This window comes from Scyliorhinus canicula, chromosome 21 (assembly GCF_902713615.1).
Source record: "Scyliorhinus canicula chromosome 21, sScyCan1.1, whole genome shotgun sequence".
NCBI classification, from domain to species: Eukaryota; Metazoa; Chordata; class Chondrichthyes; order Carcharhiniformes; family Scyliorhinidae; genus Scyliorhinus; species Scyliorhinus canicula.
The window spans coordinates 17,611,021-17,633,428 of NC_052166.1; the positions used below are offsets into that span (position 1 = coordinate 17,611,021).

A 22,408-nucleotide genomic window follows, 5' to 3' on the forward strand; every position below is an offset into this window, starting at 1 on the left:
TGTACAGACCGGGGGAATGGAGAGGGGGAGTGTACACAGACCGGGGGAATGGAGAGGGGAGTGTACAGACCGGGGGAATGGAGAGGGGAGTGTACAGACCGGGGGAATGGAGAGGGGAGTGTACAGACCGGGGGAATGGAGAGGGGAGTGTACACAGACCGGGGGAATGGAGAGGGGAGTGTACACAGACCGGGGGAATGGAGAGGGGAGTGTACACAGACCGGGGGAATGGAGAGGGGAGTGTACACAGACCGGGGGAATGGAGAGGGGAGTGTACACAGACCGGGGGAATGGAGAGGGGAGTGTACACAGACCGGGGGAATGGAGGGGGACATGTACAGAACGGGAGAATGGAGAGGGGAGTGTACACAGTCTGAGGGAATGGAGGGGGGAGTGTACAGACTGGGGGAATGGAGAGGGGAGTGTACACAGACCGCGGGAATGGAGAGGGGAGTGTACAGACCGGGGGAATGGAGAGGGGAGTGTACACAGACCGGGGGAATGGAGAGGGGAGTGTACAGACCGGGGGAATGGAGAGGGGAGTGTACACAGACTGGGGGAATGGAGAGGGGAGTGTACAGACCGGGGGAATGGAGAGGGGAGTGTACACAGACCGGGGCAATGGAGAGGGGAATGTACAGACCGGGGGAATGGAGAGGGGAGTGTACAGACCAGGGGAATGGGGAGGGGAGTGTACACAGACCGGGGGAATGGAGAGGGGAGTGTACACAGACCGGGGGAATGGAGAGGGGAGTGTACAGACCGGGGGAATGGAGAGGGGAGTGTACACAGACTGGGGGAATGGAGAGGGGAGTGTACAGACCGGGGGAATGGAGAGGGGGAGTGTACACAGACCGGGGGAATGGAGAGGGGATTGTACAGACCGGGGGAATGGAGAGGGGAGTGTACAGACCGGGGGAATGGAGAGGGGAGTGTACACAGACCGGGGGAATGGAGAGGGGAGTGTACACAGACCGGGGGAATGGAGAGGGGAGTGTACACAGACCGGGGGAATGGAGAGGGGAGTGTACACAGACCGGGGGAATGGAGAGGGGAGTGTACACAGACCGGCGGAATGGAGAGGGGAGTGTACACAGACCGGGGGAATGGAGAGGGGAGTGTACACAGACCGGGGGAATGGAGAGGGGAGTGTACACAGACTGGGGGAATGGAGAGGGGCGTGTACAAACCGGGGGAATGGAGAGGGGAGTGTACACAGACTGGGGGAATGGAGAGGGGCGTGTACACAGAACGGGGAATGGAGAGGGGAGTGTACAGACCGGGGGAATGGAGAGGGGAGTGTACACAGACCGGGGGAATGGAGAGGGGAGTGTACAGACCGGGGGAATGGAGAGGGGAGTGTACACAGACCGGGGGAATGGAGAGGGGAGTATACACAGACCGGGGGAATGGAGAGGGGAGTGTACAGACCGGGGGAATGGAGAGGGGAGTGTACAGACCGGGGGAATGGAGAGGGGAGTGTACAGACCGGGGGAATGGAGAGGGGAGTGTACACAGACCGGGGGAATGGAGAGGGGAGTGTACACAGACCGGGGGAATGGAGAGGGGAGTGTACACAGACCGGGGGAATGGAGGGGGACATGTACAGAACGGGAGAATGGAGAGGGGAGTGTACACAGTCTGAGGGAATGGAGAGGGGAGTGTACAGACTGGGGGAATGGAGAGGGGAGTGTACACAGACCGCGGGAATGGAGAGGGGAGTGTACAGACCGGGGGAATGGAGAGGGGAGTGTACACAGACCGGGGGAATGGAGAGGGGAGTGTACAGACCGGGGGAATGGAGAGGGGAGTGTACACAGACTGGGGGAATGGAGAGGGGAGTGTACAGACCGGGGGAATGGAGAGGGGAGTGTACACAGACCGGGGCAATGGAGAGGGGAATGTACAGACCGGGGGAATGGAGAGGGGAGTGTACAGACCAGGGGAATGGGGAGGGGAGTGTACACAGACCGGGGGAATGGAGAGGGGAGTGTACACAGACCGGGGGAATGGAGAGGGGAGTGTACAGACCGGGGGAATGGAGAGGGGAGTGTACACAGACTGGGGGAATGGAGAGGGGAGTGTACAGACCGGGGGAATGGAGAGGGGGAGTGTACACAGACCGGGGGAATGGAGAGGGGATTGTACAGACCGGGGGAATGGAGAGGGGAGTGTACAGACCGGGGGAATGGAGAGGGGAGTGTACACAGACCGGGGGAATGGAGAGGGGAGTGTACACAGACCGGGGGAATGGAGAGGGGAGTGTACACAGACCGGGGGAATGGAGAGGGGAGTGTACACAGACCGGGGGAATGGAGAGGGGAGTGTACACAGACCGGCGGAATGGAGAGGGGAGTGTACACAGACCGGGGGAATGGAGAGGGGAGTGTACACAGACCGGGGGAATGGAGAGGGGAGTGTACACAGACTGGGGGAATGGAGAGGGGCGTGTACAAACCGGGGGAATGGAGAGGGGAGTGTACACAGACTGGGGGAATGGAGAGGGGCGTGTACACAGAACGGGGGAATGGAGAGGGGAGTGTACAGACCGGGGGAATGGAGAGGGGAGTGTACACAGACCGGGGGAATGGAGAGGGGAGTGTACAGACCGGGGGAATGGAGAGGGGAGTGTACACAGACCGGGGGAATGGAGAGGGGAGTATACACAGACCGGGGGAATGGAGAGGGGAGTGTACAGACCGGGGGAATGGAGAGGGGAGTATACAGACCGGGGGAATGGAGAGGGGAGTGTACAGACCGGGGGAATGGAGAGGGGAAGGTACACAGACCGGGGGAATGGAGAGGGGAGTGTACAGACCGGGGGAATGGAGAGGGGAGTAAACACAGACCGGGGGAATGGAGAGGGGAGTGTATAGACCGGGGGAATGGAGAGGGGAGTGTACAGACCGGGGGAATGGAGAGGGGAGTGTACAGACCGGGGGAATGGAGAGGGGAGTGTACAGACCGGGTGAATGGAGAGGGGAGTGTACACAGACCGGGGGAATGGAAAGGGGAGTGTATAGACCGGGGGAATGGAGAGGGGAGTGTACAGACCGGGGGAATGGAGAGGGGAGTGTACAGACCGGGGGAATGGAGAGGGGAGTGTACACAGACCGGGGGAATGGAGAGGGGAGTGTACAGACCGGGGGAATGGAGAGGGGAGTGTACAGACCGGGGGAATGGAGAGAGGAGTGTACAGACTGGGGGAATGGAGAGGGGAGTGTACACAGACCGGGCGAATGGAGAGGGGAGTGTACAGACCGGAGGAATGGAGAGAGGGGTGTACAGACCGGGGGAATGGAGAGGGGAGTGTACACAGACCGGGGGAATGGAGAGGGGCGTGTACAGACCGGGGGAATGGAGAGGGGAGTGTACAGACCGGGGGAATGGAGAGGGGAGTGTACAGACCGGGGGAATGGAGAGGGGAGTGTACAGACCGGGGGAATGGAGAGGGGAGTGTACAGACCGGGGGAATGGAGAGGGGAGTGTACAGACCGGGGGAATGGAGAGGGGAGTGTACACAGGCCGCTGGAATGGAGAGGGGAGTGTACACAGACCGGGGGAATGGAGAGGGGAGTGTACACAGACCGCTGGAATGGAGAGGGGAGTGTACACAGACCGGGGGAATGGAGAGGGGAGTGTACAGTTCAGGTGAATGCATACTAGAGGGGTGGAGCTGGATGCTATACAATCTAAGAGTGTAGAGGGAAGGATACAAAGCTCAGGGACAGGCCTGGGAGACAGACAGACACACAGAACAGTAACTGGTGTTTATATTCCTCAACAATTTGTCACTTACTTGGCGGACAGGATGATGACTCTTGCCTCCAACTCCTTGGCTTCGAGCAGCATTGATGTCATGTTTGTAGTGCCAGGTTCAAACTGGAGGACCTTCTCAGCCTGTAGTTGGTGCAGGGATTCAGAATTACTATACGATTTGTCCCAAACCATCCTCTGCGGCCTCTTCCCATCAACGACGCCTTTGATCTCCAGCATAGATCAGCTTAAAGGCGATCAAATAACTGGGCCCGTGTGGAGCCAATGTGAGCTACGGAGGTCTCTGTACTGGGCATGCAAACTAAGATAGAACAAGACCAAAAACAGGGTGCGTGCAGCTGATAGAGTAGAATAGAGAGGGGGAAATGCATCTCAACCTGAAAGAGAGTTGGTCGGTCTTTCAAAAAAAAGTCTTAAACAGGGTGAAGTCAGAGGAAAACGTCATGGCTTTCATTTCTAAGTGGTACTTTTAAAAAAAACTTGCAAGTTAGTCTTTATTCAACATGCACGTGTCCTTATAACAAGATTTGGTTAGGTAGGGGCGACTCATGTTCTTTAACCATTCTCATTGACAAACCAAAATAATCTGTTTGAAACTAACAGCGTGCTACCAGAACAGTCTCATTGGTTATTCTGTGACTGGCTGAGCTACTCCGTTAGTTTACGATTGCTGGCTCGTGCAGTCTACATGCAAATATACCTTTGGTCCTCGCCTGCTGTCATACGAATGTTGGTCGTTGTTTTCAAAGTTCCTTTTTTTATTCTGATGAGTAATGTGCACAGAGAAAATATGTAGACACAGAAGAATATTATAAACAGTTGAAAATGACGTGTAGTAAGCAATTTAACCCTCTCTCCTCCTCAGGGTCAAACGTATCACTGGAACTTGCAAAAAAAACAGCTCCTCACTTATTTGAAGCCTCTGTGACACTGGCTCTGTGACACTGGCTGTGCGTGACAATGGTTGTGTGTGACACTGGCTATGTGACACTGGCTGTGTGTGTGACACTGGCTCTGTGACACTGGCTCTGCGACACTGGCTGTGTGTGACACTGCCTGTGAGTGATACTGGCTTTGTGACACTGGCTCTGTGACACTGGATGTGTGTGATACTGGCTCTGTGACACTGGCTGTGTGGAACACTGGCTGTGTGTGATACTGGCTCTGTGACACTGGCTCTGTGACACTGCCTGTGTGTGATACTGGCTCTGTGACACTGGCTGTGTGAGACACTGGCTGTGATGATACTGGCTGTGTGTGACACTGCCTCTCTAACACTGGACGTGTGTGATACTGGCTCTGTGACACTGGCTGTGTGAGACACTGTCTGTGTGTGATACTGGCTCTGTGCCACTGGACGTGTGTGACACTGCCTCCCTAACACTGGACGTGTGTGATACTGGCTCTGTGACACTGGATGTGTTTGACACTGGCTCTGTGACACTGGCTGTTTGTGATACTGGCTCTGTGACACTGGCTGTGTGACACTGGCTCTGTGACACTGGATGTGTGTGATACTGGCTTTGTGTGATACTGGCTGTGAGACACTGCCTCTATAACACTGGACGTGTGTGATACTGGCTCTGACACTGGCTGTGTGTGATAATGGCTCTGTGACACTGGCTCTGTGACACTGGATGTGTGTGACACTGGCTGTGTGTGTGACACTGGCTCTGTGACGCTGCCTATGTGTGATACTAGCTCTGTGACACTGGCTCTGTGACACTGGATGTGTGTGATACTGGCTCTGTGACACTGGCTGTGTGAGACACTGGCTGTGATGATACTGGTTGTATGTGACACTGGCTCTCTGACACTGGATGTGTGTGACACTGGCTCTGTGACACTGGATGTGTGTGACACTGGCTCTGTGACACTGGCTGTGTGTGATACTGGCTCTGTGACACTGGCTGTGTGTGATACTGGCTGTGTGTGACACTGACTCTGTGGCACTGGCTCTGCAACACGATGTGTGTGACACTGGCTGTGTGTGACACTGGCTCTGTGACACTGGCTGTGTGTGACACTGACTCTGTGGCATTGGCTCTGCAACACTGGATGTGTGTGACACTGGCTCTGTTACACCGGATTTGTGTGACACTGACTGTGACACTGGCTGTGTGACTGGCTCTGTGACACTGGCTGTGTGTGATAATGCTCAGTGATACTGGCTCTGTGACACTGGCTCTGTGACACTGGTCTGCGACTCTTGCTCTGTGACACTGGATGTGAGTGATATTGGCTGTGTGACACTGGCTCTGTGACACTGGATGTGTGTGATACTGGCTTTGTGTGATACTGGCTTTGTGTGATACTGGCTGTGTGATACTGGCTCTGTGACACTGACTCTGTAACACTGGCTCTGCGACACTGGCTGTGTGTGACACCGACTCTGTTTGACTGACTCTGTGAGACTAACTGTGATACTGGCTCTGTGACACTGGATGTGTTTGACACTGACTCTGTGACACTGGCTGTGTGTGATACTGGCTGTGTGACACTGGCTGTGTGACACTGGCTCTGTGACACTGGATGTGTGTGATACTGGCTGTGTGACACTGGCTGTGTGAGACACTGGCTGTGATGATACTGGTTGTATGTGACACTGGCTCTCTGACACTGGACATGTGTGATTCTGGCTCTGTGACACTGGATGTGTGTGACACTGGCTCTGTGACACTGGCTGTGTGTGATACTGGCTCTGTGACACTGGCTGTGTGTGATACTGGCTCTGTGACACTGGCTGTGTGTGACACTGACTCTGTGGCACTGGCTCTGCAACACTGGATGTGTGTGACACTGGCTCTGTGACACTGACTCTGTGACACTGGCTCTGCGACACTGGATGTGTGTGACACTGGCTGTGTGTGACACTGGCTCTGTGACACTGGCTGTGTGTGACACTGACTCTGTGGCATTGGCTCTGCAACACTGGATGTGTGTGACACTTTCTCTGTGACACTGTCTGTGTGTGACACTGGCTCTGTTACACCGGATTTGTGTGACACTGACTGTGACACTGGCTGTGTGACTGGCTCTGTGACACTGGCTGTGTGTGATAATGCTCAGTGATACTGGCTCTGTGACACTGGCTCTGTGACACTGGTCTGCGACTCTTGCTCTGTGACACTGGATGTGAGTGATACTGGCTGTGTGACACTGGCTCTGTGACACTGGATGTGTGTGATACTGGCTTTGTGTGATACTGGCTTTGTGCGATACTGGCTGTGTGATACTGGTGGTGTGACACTGGCTCTGTGTAATACTGGCTCTGTGACACTGACTCTGTGACACTGGCTCTGCGACACTGGCTGTGTGTGACACCGACTCTGTTTGACTGACTCTGTGAGACTAACTGTGATACTGGCTCTGTGACACTGGATGTGTTTGACACTGGCTCTGTGACACTGGCTGTTTGTGACACTGGCTCCGTGACACTGGCTATGTGACACTGGCTGTGTGGGTGCTATGTCTTTTTGTCCGACGTCATTTCGTCCAACGACACTTCGTCCACGTCTTTTGGTCCAACGTCTTTTTGTCCGCTCGTCTTTTGGTCCAACGTCATTTTGTCCGGTGATTTTTTTCGTCAAAGAATTTTTGTGACTTTTTACGTGTTTTTGTCGGATGATTTTCTTGGTCAAAGAATTTTTGTGACTTTTTGAGTGTTTTTGTCGAATGATTATTTTTGTCAAAGAATTTTTGTGACTTTTTACGTGTTTTTGTCGGATGATTTTTTTGTCAAAGACTTTTTTAGTAGCATAGTAATTTAGCATGACCAAACTTGCTTAGTAGCACTCCACTCCACTTTAACTTTTGTAAATAGAAATCTTCTCAAATGCACATAATATACAATAAAGGATCTTTATTACCAGCCTCTTTCCTTTAACGAGACTCGTTAAAGGATAGTTATTATCGTTCTCTCCCCTTTAACGAGCCTCGTTAAAGGATAGATATTATCGGTCTCTTTCCTAATCCCGAATTCGCCCATCCAGAAATGGGAAGTTCAGGGAAGGGCTAATAATAGGCAAAAAGGCTCAAATTCTTCGGGGAGATCAGTCGACGTCATGTACGCGATACAAGAAAATAACTGAACGCCTCAAAAGATTGGTCGTTGAATATGTTCCTACAGCGAAAATTGATTTCTTGAGGAATGTTGCTCACAATTTACATCAATTTTAAGTAATTTCGGGAATTCATCCTTAGTAAACTTTTAGATCTTGTTAAATGCATTATTTAGATTTTTTAACTTTTTAACTGCATTTTTCAGCTTGCATTTTACTTGCATTCATCAATTACTTGCTTTTAGCAATTAAATTCACTTGCTGTATTGTGCCTGCTTTCTATCAATTAAATGCTTTTATACGGAGTTGATTTGTAATTGGTTAATTGGACGAAGTGCGTTGGACCAAAAGACGGGCGGACAAAAGACGTTGGACCAAAAGACGTGGACGAAGTGTCGTTGGACGAAATGACGTCGGACGAAAAGACGCGACACGGCTGTGTGACACTGGCTCTGTGACACTGGATGTGTGTGATACTGGCTTTGTGTGATACTGGCTGTGTGACACTGGGTCTGTGATACTGGCTCTGTGACACTGGATGTGCATGATACTGGCTGTGTGACACTGGCTCTGTGACACTGGATGTGTGTGGACACTGGCTATGTGACAGTATCTCTGTGTGATACTGGCTCTGTGATACTGGCTCTGTGATACTGGCTCTGTGTGATACTGGCTCTGTGACACTGACTCTCTGTGACACTGGCTCTGTGCGATGCTGGCTCTGTGCGATGCTGGCTCTGTGCGATACTGGCTCTCTGTGACACTGGCTCTGTGCAACACTGGCTCTGTGTGATACTGGCTCTCTGGGACATGGCTCTCTGCGACACTGGCTCTGTGCAACACTGGCTCTCTGTGACACTGACTCTCTGTGACACTGGCTCTGTGCGACACTGGCTCTGTGCAACACTGGCTCTGTGCGATACTGGCTCTGTGTGATACTGGCTCTGTGTAATACTGGCTCTGTGTGATACTGGCTCTGTGTAATACTGGCTCTCTGTGACACTGGCTCTGTGCGACACTGGCTGTCTGTGACACTGGCTCTGTGTGACACTGACTCTGTGCCACACTGGCTCTGTGACACTGGATCTGTGACACTGTCTCTGTGTGATACTCGCTCCCTGACTGTCTCTGTGTGACACTGGCTCTGTGACACTGGCTCTGTGACTGTCTCTGTGTGATACTGGATCTGTGACACTGGATCTGTGACACTGTCTCTGTGTGACACTGGCTCTATGACACTGTCTCTGTGTGACACTAGCTCTGTGACACTGTCTCTGTGTGACACTGGCTCTATGACACTGTCTCTGTGTGACACTAGCTCTGTGACACTGTCTTTGTGTGACACTGGCTCTGTGACACTGACTCTGTGACACTGACTCTGTGACACTGGCTCTGGGACACTGGATGTGTGTGACACTGGCTGTGAGTGCTACTGGCTTTGCGACACTGGCTCTGTGACACTGGATATGTGTGATACTGGCTCTGTGACACTGGCTGTATGAGACACTGCCTGTGATGATACTGGTTGTATGTGACACTGGCTCTGTGACACTGGATGTGTGTGATACTGGCTCGTTGACACTGGCTGTGTGTGATACTGGCTCTGTGACACTGGGTGTGTGTAATACTGGCTATGTGACACTGGCTATGTGACACTATCTCTGTGTGATACTGGCTCTGTGATACTGGCACTGTGATACTGGCTCTGTGTGATACTGGCTCTGTGACACTGACTCTCTGTGACACTGGCTATGTGACAGTATCTCTGTGTGATACTGGCACTGTGATACTGGCTGTGTGTGATACTGGCTCTCTGTGACACTGACTCTCTGTGACACTGGCTCTCTGTGACACTGGCTCTGTGCGACGCTGGCTCTGTGACACTGGGTGTGTGTAATACTGGCTGTGTGACACTGGCTATGTGACAGTATCTCTGTGTGATACTGGCTCTGTGATACTGGCTCTGTGATACTGGCTCTGTGTGATACTGGCTCTGTGACACTGGCTCTGTGCGATGCTGGCTCTGTGCGATGCTGGCTCTGTGCGATACTGGCTCTCTGTGACACTGGCTCTGTGCAACACTGGCTCTGTGTGATACTGGCTCTCTGGGACATGGCTCTCTGCGACACTGGCTCTGTGCAACACTGGCTCTCTGTGACACTGACTCTCTGTGACACTGGCTCTGTGCGACACTGGCTCTGTGCAACACTGGCTCTGTGCGATACTGGCTCTGTGTGATACTGGCTCTGTGTAATACTGGCTCTGTGTGATACTGGCTCTGTGTAATACTGGCTCTCTGTGACACTGGCTCTGTGCGACACTGGCTGTCTGTGACACTGGCTCTGTGTGACACTGACTCTGTGCCACACTGGCTCTGTGACACTGGATCTGTGACACTGTCTCTGTGTGATACTCGCTCCCTGACTGTCTCTGTGTGACACTGGCTCTGTGACACTGGCTCTGTGACTGTCTCTGTGTGATACTGGATCTGTGACACTGGATCTGTGACACTGTCTCTGTGTGACACTGGCTCTATGACACTGTCTCTGTGTGACACTAGCTCTGTGACACTGTCTCTGTGTGACACTGGCTCTATGACACTGTCTCTGTGTGACACTAGCTCTGTGACACTGTCTTTGTGTGACACTGGCTCTGTGACACTGACTCTGTGACACTGACTCTGTGACACTGGCTCTGGGACACTGGATGTGTGTGACACTGGCTGTGAGTGCTACTGGCTTTGCGACACTGGCTCTGTGACACTGGATATGTGTGATACTGGCTCTGTGACACTGGCTGTATGAGACACTGCCTGTGATGATACTGGTTGTTTGTGACACTGGCTCTGTGACACTGGATGTGTGTGATACTGGCTCGTTGACACTGGCTGTGTGTGATACTGGCTCTGTGACACTGGGTGTGTGTAATACTGGCTATGTGACACTGGCTATGTGACACTATCTCTGTGTGATACTGGCTCTGTGATACTGGCTCTGTGATACTGGCTCTGTGTGATACTGGCTCTGTGACACTGACTCTCTGTGACACTGGCTATGTGACAGTATCTCTGTGTGATACTGGCACTGTGATACTGGCTGTGTGTGATACTGGCTCTCTGTGACACTGACTCTCTGTGACACTGGCTCTCTGTGACACTGGCTCTGTGCGACGCTGGCTCTGTGACACTGGGTGTGTGTAATACTGGCTGTGTGACACTGGCTATGTGACAGTATCTCTGTGTGATACTGGCTCTGTGATACTGGCTCTGTGATACTGGCTCTGTGTGATACTGGCTCTGTGACACTGACTCTCTGTGACACTGGCTCTGTGCGATGCTGGCTCTGTGCGATGCTGGCTCTGTGCGATACTGGCTCTCTGTGACACTGGCTCTGTGCAACACTGGTCTGTGTGATACTGGCTCTCTGGGACATGGCTCTCTGCGACACTGGCTCTGTGCAACACTGGCTCTCTGTGACACTGACTCTCTGTGACACTGGCTCTGTGCGACACTGGCTCTGTGCAACACTGGCTCTGTGCGATACTGGCTCTGTGTGATACTGGCTCTGTGCAATACTGGCTCTGTGTGATACTGGCTCTGTGTAATACTGGCTCTCTGTGACACTGGCTCTGTGCGACACTGGCTGTCTGCGACACTGGCTCTGTGCAACACTGGTTCTGTGCGACACTGGTTCTGTGCGATACTGGCTCTGTGCGATACTGGCTCTGTGCAATACTGGCTCTGTGTAATACTGGCTCTCTGTGACACTGGCTCTGCGACACTGGCTCTGTGTGACACTGGCTGTCTGTGACACTGGCTCTGTGTGACACTGGCTCTGCGCAACACTGGCTCTGTGCGACACTGGCTCTGTGTGATACTGGCTCTGTGTAATACTGGCTCTCTGTGGCACTGGCTTTGTGCGACACTGGCTGTCTATGACACTGGCTCTGTGCGATACTGGCTCTGTGACACTGGCTCTGTGCGACACTGGCTCTGTGCGACACTGGCTGTCTGTGACACTGACTCTGTGCCACACTGGCTCTGTGTGATACTTGAATTAATGTTCCCGAGTACTTAAGTTAGAATTGTGCTTTAATATTTAATAGATTGCACTTATTATTTAATAGACTGCACCTATATACAAAGGGGATGCAGGTGGCACTGTTTTGTGTTGGAGAAGTGGTTACTGAACTCAGTAAACCTGGCGTCGAAGAAGTCAAGCCTTGATTCCTGGTTCTTCGTATAGAGTTACCACCGGAGATTGACAATGGTAGCAGATAATGGTTAGCGCTTGTGAGTAAGGATTGCAAACTAAGATTTCTTCGGACGAAAGACTGTATTCTGAATTTGAACCTCGAAGGCTGATTTAGAGAAACTTGGAAAACAAATGGCTGAATCCAGTCGGGGTTTTCAGACACAACGCTGTTTTCTGAGCATCAACCCTATGACCAACGGAAGAATGAAGCTGCCATGTGGACATGGTTTACGTCCTTCGTAAGTAAAAACCAGGAAAGGCTCTGGCGCTTTCGCTACTGTACGAAAGCAAAATAAGGTGCAAGGTATTTTCAGAATTGGAGCCAGAGCAATTGGACCTAGTTGACGGTTTGGATACATGATTAACTTTCATGGATAAGATTTACCAAAAGAGTGACGTTTGAGGCCTGGTCAGGTTTTGACAAATTTAGAAAGTACTGTACCTCCATGGAAGAGTACATAATGGACATAATAGCAGACTGTATGCAAGGCTGAAAGAATACCATCTTGAAATTTCTCAGTCACCTCTGGTGTTCACGTTATTGGACTGTGCTGAAGTTACAGAAGTTTCTGGGTTTTGACAGAAGTTAAATTTGCAGAAAGACACACCCTGCTAGAACAAATGTCAGAGGCTCCAGAAAGTTCCTGGCACAACATTCCTTCCTGGCAGCATTCATGATGCAAGTGGACCGATCGGCAATAAGGCAGAAAAATTAAATGCCCAGGGTGTGGTCAGTCTGTTTCTTAGATGTGATTCAGAGTTCCGCTGTGTAACAAACTGTCCCAAGCGATATAATAGGGTGTTTGAAACCAAACACAAGACAGAAGACTGAAGAAGAAGGGGAAGATATTAACCAAAGAGAAGGCACTGTCTTAGCAACGAGAAGTTTCAGACTGGGCACAGAGTCCTCCAGTTGTGCCGTATTAGACAGCAGATGCACGTCTACAGTCAAATAGACTGGCTAAAATGTTACCTCGACTTTAAAGAATCGGTACAAGTTTAAGGAATTTGGAAGTTCCATGAGTTTCAGATTTGGGAATGATAATACCCTTAAATCCTGGAAAAGAGCAGTGATTCCTTGTAAAATCGGCAGAAAGAATCATTTTATTGGCATTGATTTAGCCAACAAAATATCTTTATTATTGAGCCAACCATCGATGAAGAAAGCAGATATAAAAGGTGACATGGAAAATTACAAGGCCATTTGGAAAAACTGTGAAATGGGCTCCGGTTTCCTCCCACAATCCAAAGATGTGCAGATTAGGTGGATTGGCCATGATCAATTTCCCCTTAGTGTCCAAAGATGTGTGGGTTAGGTTAAGGGGCTATTGGGATAGGTGGGGGCTTTTTCAGAGGGTCACTGCAGACTTGATGGGCCGAATGGGCTCCTTATGCACTGTAGGGATTCTATGATTCTATTTAATCCCACAAATGAATCCTAATACTCCCTGTGAAGAAATTAATGAAGTACTGTGAGCATCAGGAAACAGGAGTCTAGTAAACAAAATGTTGCATCAGCAATTTGCCCATCCATCTTCCCAAAGATTAAGAATGTTGCTCAGGGATGTGGGTATAAGAGATGAAGAATACACCAAACTTGTACCACAGATAGTGATAGATGTTATATATGTGAGAAATAGAGAAGAGCACCATTGCGACCGACAATGAGTTTGCCCTTTACGAGAGATTTCAATAAAGTTGCGGCTATGGATCTTAAGGTGTGGGTTAAAGAAAGGAACATTTTTATTTTACACTTTGTGGACTCGGCAACTAGGTTTGGTCAGTAAATAAAAGAAAATAATTGTGGAACAGGTCATGGAAAAATGTGTAGGAACTGGACTAGGGGCACCGACAAAGTTCCCATTGATAATGGAGGAACATTTTCTAACTATGAATTTCGGGATATGTGAGGGAACATAAACATACAGCTACAGTAACTGGGTGTGTGAGAGAAATTATGCTATGATGGGTGAAATGCTTCATGGCAGATAGGACAAATTGTAAATTAACTTTGGCTTTAGCATGGGTTGCCCATGCTCCAAATTGTTGGGGCTACAATCCATATCAGTTGGTTTTTTGGAGAAATTCCAAAATTCTGTCAGTCTTGAATGATCATCCTCCAGCTTGGGAGGGGACTACGATTAGGGCTACCTTTTCTGAGCATTTGAATGCACTCCTTGAAGCAGAAATCTCAGAAAGAATTTGGGGAGCTTTGAGGCACAATGTAGGGCCATCAGAAACTAGTTCCAAACAGGGAGTCATAGCACACTATGCGAGACAGATTTTACAAGTGGAAAGGTCCAGTAAAGGTCATAGGTACAGATGGTAAAACAATCATTATTCAGCACGGAAACCAGACTGTTTTGGTACACTATTTGAGATTAGTGGGCACAGATTACGATTTTGCATATTCAAGAGGGATTGTTGAAAGCTGAGGAACCAGGTACTTCTCATTATGAGGGCCAGATCGTGGAAATTGACAGAGTGTCTGAAGAGGGACATAGTAATTCTGAGGAACTGGGATGAGGCTATTTGTCCGAGGGCAACTGCCGAAGGTTGGCACTAAAGTGACATATCTGCCAGAAGGGGCCAGTCAATGCAAGGTTGCAACTATAGATGGTAGGCCATTGGAAAATATGGGCGCGATTCTCCGCAAATGCGGAGAATCGTAAAGGCTGCCGTGGGACAGGCCGTGACCCACGGCAGCCTTCACGGCCACTTCTGGGGCCGATTCTCTCCCCCGGACGGGGCTAGGAGCGTGGCCCCATGCGTCACGGCGTGACGACGGTCGTCAAGGCCGCACATCAAGCGTCACGGCGGCTGACGCAGCCGCTGACGTCAGCCGCGCATGCGCAGGTTGGACAACGCCAACCCGCGCATGCGCAGTTGCCGTCTTTCTCCTCAGCCGCCCAGCAAGACGTGGCGGCTTGATCTTGCCGGGCGGCGGAGGGGAAAGAGTGCGTCCGTTTTGGACGCTGGCCCGACGATCGGTGGGCACCGATCGCGGGCCTGTCCCCTCCCGAGCACAGTCGTGGTGCTCCCGTGCCAATCGGGCCTCTGGATGCCCCAAACGGGCATCTGGCGCCCGTTTCACGACGGCAGCGAGCAGGTGTGTTTGCTGCCGTATTGAAACGTGCGTGAAGGGCCGGCCACTCGGCCCATCGGCCTCGGAGAATCGCCGCTCGCCGTTTTTTACGTGGCGTGGGTCGGGCGTGGGGGGGGGGGGAGAATAGCGGGAGGGTGTGAAAAATGTCGGGAGGCCCTCCCGCTATTCTCCCATCCGGCGTGGGGGGCGGAGAATCGCGCCCATAGAATCTGGTGAATGCACAAGATTAAGAGGTTAGGCCCATGGATTGGGACTATGAGGTACAGAAATGGAGAGCACTGAAACAGTGTCAGTTTGGACAGTAGATCTGGTAATGAACATGCCCACAGGAACATAGAACATAGAACAGTACAGCAGGGTAGCATGGTGGTAGGAAGAGATAGGAAGTGGTAGGAAGGGTAGGAAGAGATCAAGATCTGCTGGTAGGACATCTCATAATAGGAAGGGAAGATCAAGCAGCAATAGTCTGAAACAAGATAAAAGGCAAAATAGAAGGCAGCTTAACAAGGTCAAAAAATATGATATGGACTGGGAATGCTACAAGTAGCAGAAGCCTATATGATCTATACTGTGAATCTATGGAATTCCTTGCCCAGTGAAGCAGTTGAGGCTCCTTCATTAAATGTTTTTAAGGTAAAGATAGATAGTTTTTTGAAGAATAAAGGGATTAAGGGTTATGGTGTTCGGGCCGGAAAGTGGAGCTGAGTCCACAAAAGATCAGCCATGATCTCATTGAATGGTGGAGCAGGCTCGAGGGGCCAGGTGGCCTACTCCTGCTCCTAGTTCTTATGATCAAGATATCTTATCAGCTTCCAATAACTTAAATGATAAATTAATAAAATATGAAAAAAAGAACGACAACTTTGGGGATAATTTGGGGTGTACATGGAGGTCCCAGATAGGGGAAAATGAGCTCTATCTTATGGATGGATAGGCACAGAAAAGGTGCTTCCTGATGGAACTTATAAGGTCAAAGCCAGGCTGGCGACACAAGGTTTTGAAGAAAACTTGGGTGACCTTGACCAAGATGTAAGGATCGATTCACCGATGGCAGACAAAGTTATTTTGAAGATCTTCTTGGCTCTGTCAGCCACAAATGGGTGGAAATGCAAGTCGACAGATATTAAAGCTGCTTTCTTACAGACACATCAGCTGCAAGGAGAAATTCTTCTTAATCCTCAGAGAGGTGGCAAACACACAAAGGGTACTCGGGAAGTTAAATAAATGTGTTTACGGATTGAATGATGCCTCCAGAGTTTGGTATTTCTCCGTGAGGTCCGTTTTGTCTTCAGTTGAGAAAAGACCCAGTGATATTTTATTGGCACCATGGAGGGAAACCTTCGGGCATCTTCATGGTGCATTTAGATGATTTTTTGTGGGGTGGCAGTAGTGAATTTGAAAATACTCTTATTAACGGCCTTCAAGCGGCTATTGGATAGGTACATGGATTATGGTAGAATAATGGAGTGTAGATTCGTTTGTTCTTAAGGGCAGCATGGTAGCATTGTGGATAGCACAATTGCTTCACAGCTCCAGGGTCCCAGGTTCAATTCCGGCTTGGGTCACTGTCTGTGCGGAGTCTGCACATCCTCCCCGTGTCTGCGTGGGTTTCCTCCGGGTGCTCCGGTTTCCTCCCACAGTCCAAAGATGTGCAGGTTGGGTGGATTGGCCATGATAAATTGCCCTTAGTGTCCAAGATTCTATGATAATCTATGATTAACCTAGGACAAAAGTTCGGCACAACATCGTGGACCGAAGGGCCTGTTCTGTGCTGTATTTCTCTATCTATCTAACGGGCTTAACATGGTGTTCAAGATTGGAAGTTAGGCCTCTGGTTCATTCAAACACATTGGGTTAGAAATCGGGCAGAGTGATTCCCTACATCAGCAGCCTTACTTGGAGGATATTAGCCATACAGCATCTACAGATGGTAGGGCCTCACCAAAGGATATGGCAGCTTCTGAAACGGAAACAGAGGAACGCCGACATTTAATTGGGCAACTGAATTGGTTAGCCAGACAAACAATGGACCTCAGTTTTAGAACTAAGCGCCAAAATGAACGATCCCAGAGATTGAAGAATTTGAGAGAAAAAAAATCGGCAAAATTAAAACTGGAGAATTGGATTTTGAAATTTCCCGCCTTAGATGATATAACACAACTGAAACTGATTATTTATAGTGACGCATCTTGTGCTAATCCCCGTTGTGGCTTTTCGAGTGCGGGAGGATTGATAATTTGTCTCCTGGGGGAGAAGGTAAATGTTGTCCTTTGGCAGAGGAAGGAGGAATGGAGGCATAGACTATTTTCCAAATGGGAAATACTTAGGAAATCAGAAGCACAAAGGGAGTTGGGAGCCCTTGTTCAAGATTCTCTTAAGGTTAATGTGCAGGTTCAGTGAGCAGTTAGGAAGGCAACTGCAATGTTAGCATTCATGTCAAGAGGGCTAGAATACAAGACCAGGCATGTACTTCTGAGGCTGTATAAGGCTCTGGTCAGACCCCATTTGGAGTATTGTGAGCAGTTTTGGGCCCCATATCTAAGGAAAGATGTGCTGGCCTTGGAAAGGGTCCAGAGGAGGTTCACAAGAATGATCCTTGGGATGAAGAGGTTGCCGTATGAGGAACAGGTTGAGAACTCTGGGTCTGTACTCGTTGGAGATTAGAAGGATGAGGAGGGATCTTATTGAAACTTAAAGGATACTGCATGGCCTGGATAGAGTGGACGTGGAGAGGATGTTTCCACTAGTAAGAAAAACTAGAACCAGAGGACACAATCGCAGACTAAAGGGATGATCCTTTAAAACAGAGATGAGGAGGAATTTCTTCAGCCAGAGGGTGGTGGATCTGTGGAACTCTTTGCTGCAGAAGGCTGTGGAGGCCAAATCACTGAGTGTCTTTAAGACAGAGATAGATAGGTTCTTGATTAAAAAGGGGATCAGGGGTTATGGGGAGAAGGCAGGAGAATGGGGATGAGAAAAATATCAGCCATGATTGAATGGCAGAGTAGACTTGATGGGCCGAGTGGCCTAATTCTGCTCCTATGTCTTACGGTCTTATGGTCTTCTGGCCATAGGGTGGCCATAGGATACAAAGGGTGGTTAAAACGTACATTGGCAGTGGAGACAGTGGCTCTAGTGGAGGCAATAGACATGGCGGGCGCGATTCTCCCGAGTCACGAAGACTCGGGAAGCTGGCGTCAAAAACGGGCGGGTTTGACGCCAGCCTCCGCCCCCCCGACCGGGAACCGATTCTGCTCCCCGGTCGGGGCTAGCGTCGCGCGGCCGTGACCTCCGGCATCGCGGGCTTAAGCCCGCTAGCCAGAGTTAGCGACGGCTGACGCGTCAGATGACGTCAGCCGCGCATGCGCGGATTGGACGACTCCAACCCGCGTATGCGCGGCTGACGTCATCACGCATATGCGTGAAACCCACGCAAGCGCGGGCCGGTATGCCCCTCAGCCGCCCCGCAAATGGATACAGCGGGGCGGCGGAAGGAGAAAGAGTATGCGGGGTAAGTACCCGCTGCCCGCGATCGGTGCCCACCGATCGCGGGCCTATGGCACCCTTGGCACGGCCGTGGTACTGCCGTGCCAATCGGTGCCATGGTTCCCCAGATCGGGACTTTACGGCCGTTTTTACGAACGGTCAGACCAGGTGTGTTTGACGTTCATAAAAACGGTCGTAAAGGCCTTGGAAATCGGCCCATCGGCCAGGGGTGAATCGCTGCTCGCCATAAAAAAACGGCGGGCAGCGATTCGTGTCGGGAGGCGGGCGTGGGGGGGGGGGGGGAGAATAGCGGGAGGGCGTCGGACCAGCGTGGCCGTAAAAATTTACGCCGCCCGCTATTCTCCGCCCCGTCGTGAGTGCGGAGAATTCCGCCCGGCATCTTTTATATCCAGGATCCTGACTGACATTTTAAATAGAACAGGGCCCTCGGGAACACTGTCACAGACAATTGTGTCCCTTTGGGAGAATGTCTATTCCACAAAATGCAGCAGTGAAAAGGGACTGTGGACTGACATAGCAAGCCTAACACAGATGCTGGAGAATAGGTCAGACACAATATAAAGTGAGTTGACAAGCAGTTAGCTATTATCTGACTGATGACAAGAGGGGCTCGTTCCAAGAAAGTATTAAGGAGGGGGGAGGGTCAAAGAATGTGAGTGTAAAAATACTTCAAGAAGGGGGAATAGGGTGCATTTATTGCAGAAAAGTATGTGTTCTAGAATATTATTGATATCAAAATTGAAGGTTCATTTTTATAAAGAGGGATATCTGTTGGGGATCCCTTGTACTTAAGTTGGAATTGGGGTTTTAATTGTTTAGAAGATTGCACCAATATATAAAGAGGATGCAGGTGGCTGTTTGGTTGTTGAAGTGATTGCCAAACACAATAATCTTGGGAGTCGAAGCCAAGTCCTGATTTCTAGTTCTTATTACAGAGTTACCATTGGAGCTCAACAACAAGAGCTCATCAACAAGAGAGATCATAGATCTTTGAAAGTTGCCACTCAAGTGGATAGAGCTGTGAAGAAGGCCGATGGTGTGCTAGCGTTCGTTAGTAGGGGGATTGAATTTGAGAGCCGTGAGGTGATGATGCAGCTGTACAAAACCTTGGTCAGGTCACATCTGGAGCACTGTGTGCAGTTCTGGTCACCTCATTTTAGGAAGGATGTGGAAGCTTTGGAAAAGGTGCAAAGGAGATTTACCAGGATGTTGCCTGGAATGGAGAGTAGGTCTTACGAGGAAAGGTTGAGGATGCTAGGCCTTTTCTCATTAGAATGGAGAAGGATGAGGGGCGACTTGATAGAGGTTTAAGGGGGGGCATGGAATGCACTGCCTGTGGAAGTAGTTGAGTCGGAAACATTAGGGACCTTCAGGCGGCTATTGGATAGGTACATGGATTACGGTAGAATGATGGAGTGTAGATTCATTTGTTCTTGAGGGCAGCACGGTAGCATTGTGGATAGCACAATTGCTTCACAGCTCCAGGGTCCCAGGTTCGGTTCCGGCTTGGGTCACTGTCTGTGCCGAGTCTGCACATCCTCCCCGTGTGTGCGTGGGTTTCCTCCGGGTGCTCCGGTTTCCTCCCACAGTCCAAAGATGTGCAGGTTAGATGGATTGGACATGATAAATTGCCCTTAGTGTTGGGTGGGGTTACTGGGTTATGGGGATAGGGTGCAGGTGTTAACCTTGGGTAGGGTGCTCTTTCCAGGAGCCGGTGCAGACTCGATGGGCCGAATGGCCTCCTTCTGCACTGTAAATTCTATGAGACTGGCATCGCTACACTGTCACTAAGAAAATGGATCTATGTCACTGGCTCTCTGACAATAGCAGTGTGAAACTGCCTCTGTGAAACTCTGCGACACTGGCTCTGCGAAGGTCCCTTTGAGATGTTGGAACTGTGAATCTACCTGTGTAACACTGGCTCTTTGTGATTGTATGGCTCTGTTACACTCGACTTATGAATCTGGCTGCGTGACACTGGATCTGAGACACTGGCTATGTGACTCTAGTTCTGTGACACTGGCTCTGTAAAACCATAGAATTTATAGAATCATAGAATTTACAGTGCAGAAGGAGGCCATTCGGCCCATCTAGTCTACAATGGCCCTTGGAAAGAGCACCCTACTTAAATCTACACCTTCACCCTATCCCCGTAACCCAGTAACCCGACATAAACTTTCGAACACTTAAGGGGCAATTTAGCGTGGCCAATCCACCTAACCCGCACAACTTTGACCTTGGGTGCGGCACTTTATCAAATGCCTTCTGGAAGTCCATATACATAAACCACATAACCCTATCTAATACTGCTTCAGAAAACTCATGGAAATTAATTAAACACAACTTTTCCATTCTGGATTTCCTTAATTAATTCGCACTGGTCTAAGTGATCGTTAACTGTCCCAGGTTATCATTTCCCAAAACTTTATACCATTGGGGTTAAACTGCCTGCAGTTACTGGGGATGAGGAAATATCAGCCATGATTGAATGGCAGAGCAGACTTGATGGGCCGAGTGGCCTAATTCTGCTCCTATGGGTTATGGTCTTATGGGTTATCTATTTGAACAAGAGGGTATTCTCCAGTCCTCTGGGACTGACCCCTGAGTCTAAGGAAGACTGAAAAATGATGGCCGCAATTTCCACCCTTACTTCTCTCAGTATCGTTGATACCTCCTATCCGGTCCTGGTGACTCAGCATTTAGCACAGGCATTTCTAATGCCTGCTCTCAATTTTCAGCCCATCCAGAATCTGAATTGCCTCCTCTTTCACCTAGAGCCTGGGTAGCATCTTCTTCCTTGGTAAAGACAGATGCAAAGTATTCCTTCAATATCTGAGCTACGCCCCTAGCTTCCATGAATAAACTCTCTTTTTGATCTCTAATTGGCCCCAACTCTCCCTTTTACAATGACATTGCCCCTTAACGCTGGCTCTGAGATGCTGGGCCTGTGATATTGACTCAGGCTGGCTCTGTTAGACCAGCTCTGAGACACTGACCCCGTAAATCTGGATGTGATACTGACCCCGAGACACTGGTGTTATATCCCTGTGACACTGCATTGCGAACCTGGCTCCGTGGGATTGACTCTTTGACACTGGTTCTGTGACATCAGCTCTGCATCGCTGGATACTGGAATATGGACCCTTTGGGCGTTGTCACTTTGAGCTGGCTATGTGACACACTTTCTGGGACACTGGCTCTGTGAAATGGGCAGTCCAGAGAAGGTTCACTAGGTCGATCCAAGGTATGGAGGGATTTTCTTATGAGGAGACGTTGTGGGTTGGGCCTGTACTCATTGGAATTTAGAAGAATGAGAGGTGACCTTATTGAGACACATAGAATTCTCATGGGGCTTGACAGGGTGGATGCCAGGAGGTTGTTTCCTCTTGTGGGCGAGTCTAGGACCAGAGGGCAGAGTCAGGGGTCATCCATTTAAGACAGAGGGGTAATGAATCTGTGAAATTCTTTCCCGCAGAGGGATATAGAGACTTGATCGTTAAATATGTTCAAGGTTGCGATGGACATATTTTCAATCAGTAAGGGAATCAAGGGTTAAGGGGATAAGGTGGGATATTGGACTTGAAGATTATCACGGGGCGGCATTGTGGCATAGTGGTTAGCACTGCTGCCTCACAGCACCAGGGACCTGGGTTCAATTCTGGCCTGGGGTGACTTTCTCCCCGTGTCTGCGTGAGTTTCCTCCG

General features: G+C 50.2%; 1 protein-coding gene across 7 annotated transcripts in view; it reads right to left on the reverse strand.

Moving 5' to 3' along the window:
* Window positions 1-22,408, reverse strand: part of LOC119955564 (glutamate receptor ionotropic, NMDA 1) — a 221,420-nt gene that overhangs the window by 164,718 nt on the left and 34,294 nt on the right. For 6 of the 7 annotated variants that reach the window (XM_038781882.1, XM_038781875.1, XM_038781877.1 and 3 more), the window contains exons 3-4: window positions 4,478-4,540; window positions 3,800-3,900 (exon numbers count right to left, since the gene is read on the reverse strand). In XM_038781882.1, the coding sequence (XP_038637810.1) occupies window positions 3,800-3,900; window positions 4,478-4,540 (164 nt within the window). The remainder of the gene's footprint in view (window positions 1-3,799; window positions 3,901-4,477; window positions 4,541-22,408) is intronic. The other variant, XM_038781881.1, reaches the window with a different exon arrangement.